Below are 12,393 nucleotides of genomic sequence, written 5' to 3'. Positions count from 1 at the left end.
TAGTTAGGCTGAGTTCACAATTTAAAAAAAATTTACATATATGCATATATCTGTGGGTTGTCTTCTCAATAATTTCAAAACATTTTTGGCCAACCTCCTGTCAGGTATCATTACTTGGCTGGTTATAGATTTTATTTTATAATAGGAATGACAAAGAGCTCATACCGGGAGAAGTATCAGCTCTGCTATATTGTGTATTCTCAGTGACATTATTAACATATTGAAAGAAGCTTTTTTTTAAGCCACTGCCCCCTTTGTTTTAAAGAGTTTTTTTTTTTTTTTGATCGGTGTTAGGTTCACAGTAAAAGTGAGAGGAAGGTACAGAGATTTCCCATATACCCCCCGCCCTGACACATGCATTTAATTATAGTGTGGTAAATCTACAAAGGAGAACTTGACCTTGTTGGGGATGGGGAGATCAGGGGAGGCTGGAAGAAGTGATTTGGAACAAAGTTCTGAAAGATGAATGGAAGTTACCAAGGCAAAGAGAGAACAGAGGCCAGCAGGAACAGCCTGGGCCTTCCTATGGTGGAAAGAATCTGACTAGTTGAAGATGAAAGCCCTGTGCCCGGCACACAAATACCAAAGCGGGGGACAACTCCCTGGGCCTTCATAAGGATGTAGGTCTTCATCCAAAAAGCAATGAAAAGTCATAAAAAGGGAGTAACAAAATCACTTCTAGATGCTCAATAAACACTCAGTGAATGAACAAAAATAAATACCAATACATGGCAGAAGAGCCACAGTTTGATCTTGAAGGAATTTAGAAAAATAACAAAGAGGGTACTCTGGAGTTTGTTATTCCACAATAAGAGAAGAAAGAGATAATGGTCATAATTCTTACCTTTCCATCAAAGAAATGATGGTTAAACATGTTATAATGGCAAAAACTATCCTCCATATAAAACTGTGAATACCTGCAAAATAATATATTATGGGCATTACTTGCTCAGTCATAGCTATAAAGTAAATAAAAAATAACAAATTATTTTCCCAAGTTTAATAAACCAGTAGCAAAATTACAGAATACTCATATATAAAACATGCATGTTCCCATGGACCAGAATATTACACATAAACAATCAGGTTACTGACACATTATTATACAATTTAAGTTTGTGATGTGTTGGCAATTAAAATACATCTCTCATGGTTAATAATTTTAAGAAAAGTACTAAATCAACATTTCTGCTCAACAGCTATTAATTATTTTCATCTGTAGTTAACAAAGAGTATTTAATCAAAGTTTTTCTTGCCTAATGCAGATAAGTTTAGTAAAACATGCTTCTCAATATAAAAGAAAAAGAAGTATGTGCATTTCACATTTACTGAATTAGTGCCAGGAAAGAGCGATATTTATTTACTGATTGAATTGTTTTATTCTTCTAACATACAACTTTAAAATGCCATCAGCAATGAATGAGAGTACCAGCTTTGGGTTTTAACATTTTAGAAGTTTTTCCTAATTTACCAGGCAAAACTCATACCATATTATGATTTAAATTTGCATTTGATTACTTACAAGACTTAGTTTTCTATATCCCTTAATTGTATTTATACTATCTGTTCATTTTTCCCATTTATGTATAAGGGTTTTAATGTCTTTCTTGCTGATTTCTGAGTTTTCCATATAATATACATTATATTATATCTTTGTTATCTCAATAGGATTTTGTACCTTGACTATTTTATCATAAATAATTCACATATGAACCACATCATCCTTCTTAGAAATTCAAAACCTAGCAGAAAGACTGAAAAAAAATCAGAGACACATCCTTACTTATATGACTTCTCGAACCAAATCATGACAGTAGCACTTCTTTGCTTGCACTTGTACTCTCAGTTGTCTGTTACTATCTACAACTGATTGATCAACCATGAATCAACCGTGAATATTTAATACAATAGACAGCCAGGCATGGTGGCACACAACTGTGGTCCCAGATACTTAGGAGGCTGAAGCAGGAGGATCACTTAAGCTAGGGAGTTCAAAATCAACCTGGGCAACATAGTGAAACACTGTATTGTTTTTTTTAATTAAAAAAAAAAATGTAATGGGCAGCACATGTTTATCCTCTTCCCATTACACTGTGGTTAAGTGCACAGGCTCAATAGTCAGCTGGTCCGGTCTCAACAATGAATCTCTTATTAGCTGCACAACCTTAGTAAGTTACTTAACCCTTCTAAGCCTCAGTTTCTACATCTACAAAATAGTAAAAATAATAGCTTCTACCTCATAGGACTTGATAAGAAAGAGATAATGTATATAAAGTGCTTAATACAATACCACCTGTATAGTATATACTAAAATGTTATCGTTATTTTAATAAATAAAGCTATAAAGATTTACATCTTAATGCCCCTACTATTAGGGAATTACATTAATGTTCACTGAAATATAATCTAAACCTATTTCTTCTTGTTCTGAAGAGATGGAAGAACAAATCGCTGCTCACCACTCCCAGTACAACATCCTGTAAAACACTGTCAGCACATCTGATTTCATAAAACATAAATTTATACTGAAGAAATAAACAAAAGGCTTAGATAACTGAAAAATATTAAAACATTCCAAAAACTGTGAGGCAATGTCAACTACCATTAAGCAAATATCCTTCTATTTAACTAAATTTCAAATAACCGAGTTAAAAAAAGTATATCAATACCAGTATAGCTGTGGGTCAACTATCACTTGGGGGTTTTCTTCTCTCTTGCACTGCTTTATAAGTATGAGCAAAGGAAAATATAATCCCCTTTAAATTTAAGCCTCATTTTTTTCATTGCTTCACAAAGACACAATAGTCATTTTTAAAAATTAAAAAAGAAAATTTGATTTACATAAAGTTCAGTACAGCATACCTGTCCAACACATTCTGGGCAGCAGTGTGCAGAGCCAGAGAGAGAAAAAAGCCAAGATTTCAGTTCTAAGTTTCCATCAAACATAAACAAGGGAGCATAATTATTCATATTTTAAATTATAAGAAGCCACTCAATGTTGCCCTCTTAAAATGAAATTGGCCACAAAGAATTATTCTCTCCATTGAATAAGGCAAACAAAACCAATCAGAAATGCATGCACTTGAAAACTGCTCAAAAGGACATTCATTTAAATTTGGCCATTCATTCTCTTTAAATGAGAGTCAGTTACCAAGTGTGAAACATGCTCTACACACAGGAAATGTAATCAAGAGCTGAATAAAATTAGTTCATGAAATGAACCTAAGAAATTCATTTTTTTGACATAACTTTATTTGGATAATAGTTTGCCAAATAGAGTTTCACATTTTTCCTGCTAAAATTAGAGCATATAGAAAGCCATCTTAGCAAATGTTAACTTCATCTTATGCCCCCTAAAAAGGGTATTTATAGCACATTTACATAGAACACTAGAGTTTGAGGCAGTGCTGCAGCCTTGGATAGACTTTTTGGAAAGCAACATGAAACCAAAGTCATAGTGCCAAAAGTAACTATTCACTACCACTCTACACCACACAGGAATTTTTTTCCTGATGTAATTGTGGTCTTTGAGAAAAATCTGAACCAACCACACCTTCCATCATACTGTAAATACAGGCAACAGCCTGAGCTCATTCTGACTATTAATGTGTTTTAATAACTATTAATGTGTTTTAATAAACCAGTTCTCTCTTAACATCTAACGTTAACCTTAGACAGAACTGACTCAGATGAGAACGGACGCGCTTGGGACTCTGACTCGGGGGGATGGGCAGGACATGGACAATGTATATGACCTGAACTTATGTACCCCCATGATGAGCTGAAATTAAAAAAAAAAAAAAAAAAAGAACTGACTCAGTAACAGATTACATTATCAAAGAAACTAAGCTAGGACATCTCCAATAGAACACCATCAGTTTTTGTCTGCAATGCACACACAGAAGTTTACAGACATGAAAAGAAAACAAATATCAATATATTCTATAAGTCATAAAATATCCACATCCCCTACCCCCTACTCTGACCAGGAGATTTCAATTATAAGTGCAAGAAAGGAAAAACCGAAAGGCACGGCATTATAGGCAAAACAGTTAAAAGGTCATATAAATATTTCAAATTAAAAGTAAATCCAGCAAGATGAAGAGTTCTGGAGATTAGTTACAATGTGAATGTACTTAACATCTCTGAACTGTATACTTAAAAATGGCTAAGACAGTAAATGTTATATGTACACTGGAACCTTGAAAAACACAGGAGTTAGGGGCACCGACACCCCACACACACAGTAAAAAATCCAAGTATAATTTTTGACTCTCCAAAAACTTAACTACTAATAACCTACTGATGACTGGAAGCCTTATAGATAACATAAACAGTTGATAACACATATTTTGTATGTTATATGTATTATATACTGTATTCTTACAATAAAGTTAGCTAGAGAAAAGAAAATGTTATTAAGAAAATTATACAGAAGAGAAAATGTATTTACTATTCATCAAAGTGGATCACCATAAAGGTCTCGTATTAATTATCTTCACATTGAGTAGGCAGAGGAAGATGAGGAAGAGGGGAGGGTTGGTCTTGCTGTCTCAGGGGTAGCACAGACGGAGGAAAATCCGCTTATAAGTGGACCCTCACAGACCAAACCTACGTTGTTCAAGAGTCAATTGCAGTTTTGCACAATATTTTATAAATCAAGGCTCTAGCTAGCAATAAGTACTGTAAGATGAAATTAAGGAAACAATTTCATTTGTAATGGCACCAAAAAGAATACAACATTTTAGAAATAAATTTAACAAAAGTAGTACAAGACTTATATACTGAAAACTACATGATTATTGTTTAAAGAAATTAAAGAAATCCTAAATAAATGAAAAAACATCTCATGTTCATGGAATGGAAAACTTAATATTAAGATGACAATACTCCTCAAATTGATCTACAAATTCAGTGTAACCCCTATAAAAATCCCAGCTGGCTTTTTCATAGAAATTGACAAGCTGATGCTAACATTCATATGGAAATGCAAGATACACAGAATAGCCAAAACAATCTTGTAAAGAAGAACAAAATAGGAAGACTCTCACTTCCTGATTTTAAAATTTACTATAAAGCAACAGTAATCAAGACTGTTTGAGATTGGGATAAGGACAAGGATCAACACCATAGAATTTAGAGTCCAGAAATAAATCCACACATTTATGATTTGGTTTTCAATAGGGTACGAAGACAATTCAATGGAAAAGAATAGTCTTTTCACTAAATGGTACTGGGGCAACTGGTCATCCATATGCAAATGAAAGTGGACCCCCACCTCATACAATATAAAAAAATTAGTTCAAAATAGATCAAAGACCTAAATGTAACAGCAAAAATTATAAAACTCTTAAGACGAAAACAGGTACCCATGACCTTGGATTAGGCAAGAGTTTTTTTTAGATATGACACCTAAAACACAAGCAACTAAGGAAAAAAGAGAAAACTTGGACTTCATCAAAAGTGAAAACCCATAGAATGGGAGAAAATATTTACAAATCATATATCTAATAAGAGTCTAGTATCCAGAGTATATTAAGAACTCTCTCAATTCAATAATAAAAATACAAATAACCAATTAAAAAAATGGGCAAAGGTTTGAATAGACATTTTTCCAAATGTGGTATTTTGTTATGGCAGCCCTAGTAAACTAATACCCAAGAGAGCTGAAAACCTATATTCACAAGAAATTTATACACAAATGTTCATAGCAGCATTATTCATAACAGCTAGAAAGTAGAAGCAATGAATGAATGAAGAACAGAGAAACAAAATTGTTTAGCCATAAAATGGAATGAAGGACTGATACATGCTAAAACATGGATGAATCTTGAAAATATTATGCTAAAAGACAAACAAATGGCCCATAAACATATAAAAAGATGTTCAACATCATTAGCCATCAGTGGAATGCAAAGCAAAACCACAATAAAACATCACTTCAAGAAGACAGACAATAATAAATATTGGCAAGGATGTGGAGAAATTGGAACCCTCATATATTCCTGGTGGGAATATAATATGGTATGGCCACCTTGGAAAATAGTTTGGCAGTTCCTCAAGAAGTTAAACATAGGGTTACCATATAACCCAGCAATTCTACTTCTAGGTATACCTGTTATGGGCTGAACTGTGTCCCCCCAAAATCCTTATGTTGAAGCCCTAACCATTAGTACCTCAGAATGTGACTATTTGGAAACAAGATCTTTAAAGTGGTGATTAAGTTAAAATGAGGCCATTAGCATGGGCCTTAATCCAATATAACTGAAGTCCTTATGAAAAGGAAATTTAGACATGGAAAGAGGCACCAGGGATGCACACACACACAGAGAAACCCATGTGAGGAGACAGAGAGAAGGTGCCCATCTAAAAGCCAAGGAGAAAGGCCTCAGGACAAACCAAACCTGCCGAAACCTTGATCTTGGACTTCCAGCCTCCGAAACTGTGAGAAAATAAATTTCTGTTGTTTAAGCCACCCAGTCCGTGGTATTTTGTTATGGCAGCCCTAGCAAACTAATACAATATCCAAGAAAGCTGAAAACCTACGTTCACATGAAATTTATACACAAATGGTCATAGCAGCATTATTCATAACAGTCAAAAAGTAGAAGCAATAAATGAGTGAGGAACAGAGAAACAAAATTATTCAACCATAAAATGGAATGAAGGATTAACACATGCTAAAACATGGATGAACCCTGAAAACATTATTCTAAGTAAAAGAAGTCAGACACAAAAATCCACATATGATTTCACTTACATAAAACATACAGAATAGGTACCTCCATAAAGACAGAAAGTAGATTTGTGGTTGCCAAAGGCTGGAGGTAGAGAAAATGGGAAGCAACTGCTCATTGGGAGAGTGCTTCTTTCGAAGGTGATGAAAATATTCTGGAATTAGATAGTGATGATGGTTACACAACCTTGTGAATATACTAAAAATTGCTGTTTTATATATGTAAAATATATCTCAGCTTTAAAAAATGCCTGAAATATAGCAAGTGGGAAAAAAAGACTACATATTACCTCTACTTTTGAAAATGTTTATATCATAAAAAGGTTTTAAAAAGTCAAATCCATGTTTTAGATGGCAAAATTAAAGATCACTTTTCCTTTAAAAAAAAAGTAAACCAGAGATCCTTGCAATTTGAACAAGTTCTTTGAGATGACACACAATGATTTTTTCCTAGTTTCTTTCTGTATAAATCAATCTACCACAACTAGCTTGAAAAAAGCGTCTTTAATAAAATCAAAATCTTTATATAACTTTTAATATAAATTCAAAGTACTATTGGAAAGATAACACTGTACAGTTTTCACTGAAGTAAAAGTGCTAAAGGTAGGAATTTGAGTGCTGTTGACAACTGTATATTTTGTCTTGAATAATTCAGTTATAGACATCTAATTTTTTGTCTCTCCACCACCTATATCCCCATTCTTTAAGTCAAGTACCTATTTCCTGGGGAGAACCCACTTCATGTGGTTGGTCAGGGGCTGGCCAGAGCACCCTATCTGTCAGGCCACAGTGATGGTTCTGTAATAAGCATGTGACCCCAGTCAAGCTAATCAGAGCACTCTCTGGAGTTTTGCTGTTGGAGCTCTCAGGAAAGACTACCACTTTCCACTGGGCAGTTAAGCTGAGACTATATGTAAGTTTAAATCTGCTGCCACCAAAGGCCCTGGCAATGTGAAGGAAACTGTCCTAGAACAAAGCCAATATACAAAGAAAGACAGAATGAGAGATAAAGAAAGATGGAGCCCTAACAACATAGTGTGAGCCCCTTGATCTCAACTGGACTAAAGCCTACTATATCCTAGACTCCAGTAACGTGAACCAATAAATTCTTTTACATGAATGGATTTCCAAGACTCCAGCAAAGATTCCTAATTTGAGTGCCTTATTCTAAATATACAAATAACCTAGCAACCAGTTATTGATTCATTTGAAAATCTTTGTGGAACAAAGGGGAATAGAGGGAAAAATGGAGAGATAGAAGGATCACAAGAGAGAAACGGACTATATAAGAAAGGCTTATACACAAGTTCAAAAGCAAAGTTCTTTCCAAAGGATAATTTAATTTTTGGAGCCAGAATGACTGGGTTTGGGTTCTGGCTTGGCCACTTATAAACTGTGACTTTGGTCCAGTTATTTAAGCTCTTTACACCTCAGTTTTTTCATCTGGAAAATGAGGATGATAATAGCATCTATCTTACAGAGCAACTAGGGCTATTGTGTGGAATGATTCAGAGCACGGCCTGACATATGACAGGCACGCAATGAATATTATTATTCATTATTAATAATGAATTAATAATTAATAACAAATTATTAATAAGCTATTATTAATGTTGACATTATCAGAACCCAAAAGTTAAATATCTACCTTTAAAATAATGTATTCATAATAATTTAATAATACTTTAGAAAAGGAACACAAAATTTAAGAAAAGAACTTAATATATGAATGCTTATCCATATAATGGAACATTATACAGCCATAAAAGAAATGAAGTACCGTTACATGTGACAACATAGATGAAAACATGATGCTGAAAGAAGCCAGACACAAAGATCACATATTGAATGATTCCATTTATATAAAATGTCCAGAACAGCCAAATCCACGGAGACAGAAAGTGTTTGTCAGGGGAAATGAATGTGGAGTTTCTTTTTAGTGTGATGGAAATGTTCTAGAAGTACATAGCGGTGATGATTGCACAATATAACGAATACACACCCAAAACCACAGTTTAATATTATGTGAATTATATCTCAATTACAAAAATAAACTAAGTTTATCTTTAAGAAGTCTGTATGATCATTTTGGCAAGGATCACTCACGCCAAGCAGATGTTAGTAAACTGTGCTAGTTCTGTTAACAAGGGTTGAGTGGTTAACAGGCTAGTCCTGTTAATAAGGAATGAGAAAGTGTAGGTCATTTCTGACTAATGTAGTTGCTTGTATCAGACAACCTAAAGTAGACTTGGAAATCTACAGAAAAATAAATCATATAAAAGCTATACTTTTTAATGTAACATTTCATACTTTAAAAATCTGTCTGCCTTATTTTCAGGAAGAGAAAGCATATTTAATTCCATAGACTGTCTCAAAGAAATACTGGAATATTGGCCAAATAGACTCTGTCAGCTCTAAATAAAAAGAAACACAAAACCTGATTCCATTAATACAGTCAAGAACATAGAAAAGATGCTAACAACAGAGACAGTGTCTTATATATTCACCATGAACTCCTGGAATTCAAACAGTCATAGAAACTGGAAAGAATACCTCAAATCTACAGAATTATACAGACAGTGATGGACATATTTGCCATCCCTATTATAAATCCTAAATTACCACCAAAGGGGAGATTCAAGGTACGTTCCTCACTCAGTCTCATCCTGTTTGTCCCAACACATCAGATGCTATTTAATTCTGACCCTCTCCCACATAGCCTGTCTGTTAGCTAATGCTCTGCCTTGGGACGTGTCTCTTCCCTAGTTAATAATCCCTTCACTTGAGGCTATGTGCAGTGAAAGACAATATGCACATCTGGTAAAATATATTAAAAGAAATGTCTTATCACACTTCAAAGATCTGATGAGGAAACAAAATCCTGGAAATCTGATTATGAGGCAGTTCAGAATCATCTTTGAACATAATAAATGTGAAGAAACTTCACTTAATAGGAATTTATCTCTAAGTTTTAGCCAAAGACAATTAGACATATTCATGGAGAAAATCCAGGAAGCATACTAGCAAAAGGAGAAATCAACTGCCTCCCTGTTTGAAATACACAAGATTACATGCTGAGCTTATAGGACTAAATAGGTGCCTCATAACCAATTACTACTCCTAAATGTTAAAGAGTTGTAACAGATTACAACAATTAAAAAGAAAAAAACATTAAAAGGAAACAGGAGACAATAAAGGGGAATAAATACTATATTTTGTAAACCTACCGAAAATCAATATCCAGTAAAAGGCTTTTAATGTTAGACTTCTTGTCACCTGATGCTGTCAACATGATCAGCTCATGCAACCTAAAGCAATTAGTGAAAGCAAATTTAGTAAGAAATTACAAATGTCATAGACATTTGTGTGCAAAACACACAATAAAACCCATCAATGTTCTTCTGATATTTCTGATTATTTCAATGAAACACTGAGGAAAATTTGGCAGGTATAACCAAGTTTTCAGTTTTGCAAATATTTGTTAAAGAGCAGAATTTATCTGAAACAGAAGTCTAAAATTATAAACAATTTAGGATTCAGATCAGAAAGAACCCCCCATCATATATCAGAAAGAAATATACAAAGATTTCTCTCAATTGGAATACAGGTTGCAAACTCCTTAAAAGAGGGACCACGCTTTACACTTTCTTTGAATATTCAAAGCTTCACACTGTACTCTGCACATAGTGAATAACTACCTGATAAAAATTTTACAATTTCTAAAGTGGTGATAAGAGTATTTTTTTTAAAAATCATATAACATACCTTGGTGTTCCAACACACAGTACTCTTCTGAATCCAAGGGTAGAAAGTAGGTCTACCAAGAACTGACAGCTCCTATCAGCAAACAGATACTGGGCATTTGCCTTCTTGTTTTCCAATGGATAAAGGAGTTGACTGGGCCTTCGTAACTGGGTGATAGAAATATCACCCATGACCTGATGCTCACGATGCCTCCCCCATTCATCTGGTAATAGCAACTGCTGACACCTTTGACAAAACTTCCTCTGACTCAAGGGCAACTCAATAAACTTCAAGTACCTTCAAGACACAATAAAACACAAAGTAATATATTTTAAATTTATTGTTTTAAAGACAATGTATTTTTGCTATATTCAGTATCCAAAAAGTATTCTTATTTCCTAAAGAGTATTGCATAAAAAAGAAAGGTAAGAAAAATCTGTGGCATGTTGGCTACAATTTATGTCTGGCTGTGCATCTACAAAGTTGAAAAGAATCAGCAATTTAATAAGAATTGAGATGCTCCAATTTAGTCACTGAATGAAGATCAATATCCATTTAAAATGGAATATATTACTCAAACAACTTAGTAGTAATGACAACTACTATCAAGTTTAAATTTATTGACAAATCCATGTGTTCCAACTTTGAAATGTTAAACAGTCTGGCTCAGTTGACAGTCATTTTAAAATGAGAAATTAAGATCATTCTTCAAGTTCTTATGGCATACTTAACAAGAAAAATTACCTCCTAAAAGAAAAGATGTTTCTACAAAGCTCCTCTGATCTTAGCATTACTGTCAGAGGCAGTTATAAGCTTACCCCCAAAAGGGCAAGACAATATTCAAAGCCTTAAAAAAAGACTATATTGGACCTCCCATTCAATCTCTTTTGGGTCACCCTTATATCTGATTTAAAGCCACCATTTCTTTTTTTTTTTTTTTCTTTTTAAATGTTATTGGAGATTACTCAAGAGAGAAAATAATCCTTGTCAGTATGTCTTAAAAACTGCTGATTTTGTGTATGTAATACCAGCTATGAAATCAGAGTAAGAAAACAAAAGAAAAATAAATAAGATTATTGAGGACCATAGAGAGTTAGAAATGTCTAAAACCAAACATGTTAAATAGCACACAAAAGGATTCTTATAGTTTGAGAAGAGTCATAGAGTTTCCATGGAACTAAATTTGGGAACTGCAGTGTAAAAACTGTGAACTTAACATGTAATCAAAGTCAGTATTAAAACTTTTTATATCTAAGCACAGTTTTACTTCAAAGCACCCAAGGCAGTGACAAATAGATATTCTGAATGGCTACAGCAAGAAATAAGCTATCATGCCAGTAATTCAAATGTTTCTATTTCTACGATAACTGTTTTTTTGACAGCTTTATCTATAACTAAAAGGAAAAAGGAGACAGACGGATGTTAGAAGAAACTTCTTAGTAATTTAAAGTAGAAATGTCAGTACAGGAAAGGGCCCCTATGAAATGAAATGCAAGTGAAAGGAACCAACAGAGACTCTTCAGCAGCAAATACTGAATTTACTACTATTACACCTTTCATCACAAAACATCAAGCGTTGACGACTTCCACATCCAACAGGGTAACAGAGATTTAGCATTCTGGCCCTCAAAACAATTTTTTTTTGACAGAGTCTCACTCTGTTGCCCAGGCTAGTTAGCCACCATGCCCAGCTAATTTTTTCTATATATATATTTTTAGTTGTTCAGCTAATTTCTTTCTATTTTTTTACTAGAGATGGGGTCTCGCTCTTGCTCAGGCTGGTCTCGAACTCCTGAGCTCAAACAATCCACCCGCCTCGGCCTCCCAGAGTGCTAGGATTACAGGCGTGAGCTACCTCGCCCAGCCTCAAAACAATTTTTAAACAGACAAAATATACGAAACAACAGTTTTCA

At 34.0% G+C, this 12,393-nt stretch overlaps 1 protein-coding gene across 1 annotated transcript in view; it reads right to left on the bottom strand.

Moving 5' to 3' along the window:
• ZCCHC4 (zinc finger CCHC-type containing 4) overlaps nucleotides 1-12,393 on the bottom strand; it is a 45,862-nt gene that overhangs the window by 20,131 nt on the left and 13,338 nt on the right. Inside the window, exons 4-6 of the mRNA XM_045550466.1 lie at nucleotides 10,502-10,777; nucleotides 9,964-10,044; nucleotides 845-917 (exon numbers count right to left, since the gene is read on the bottom strand). Of these exons, the coding sequence (XP_045406422.1) occupies nucleotides 845-917; nucleotides 9,964-10,044; nucleotides 10,502-10,777 (430 nt within the window). The remainder of the gene's footprint in view (nucleotides 1-844; nucleotides 918-9,963; nucleotides 10,045-10,501; nucleotides 10,778-12,393) is intronic.

This window comes from Lemur catta, chromosome 4, assembly GCF_020740605.2.
Source record: "Lemur catta isolate mLemCat1 chromosome 4, mLemCat1.pri, whole genome shotgun sequence".
In the NCBI taxonomy this organism is placed as follows: domain Eukaryota; kingdom Metazoa; phylum Chordata; class Mammalia; order Primates; family Lemuridae; genus Lemur; species Lemur catta.
This window is presented reverse-complemented; position numbering and strand designations above follow the sequence as displayed.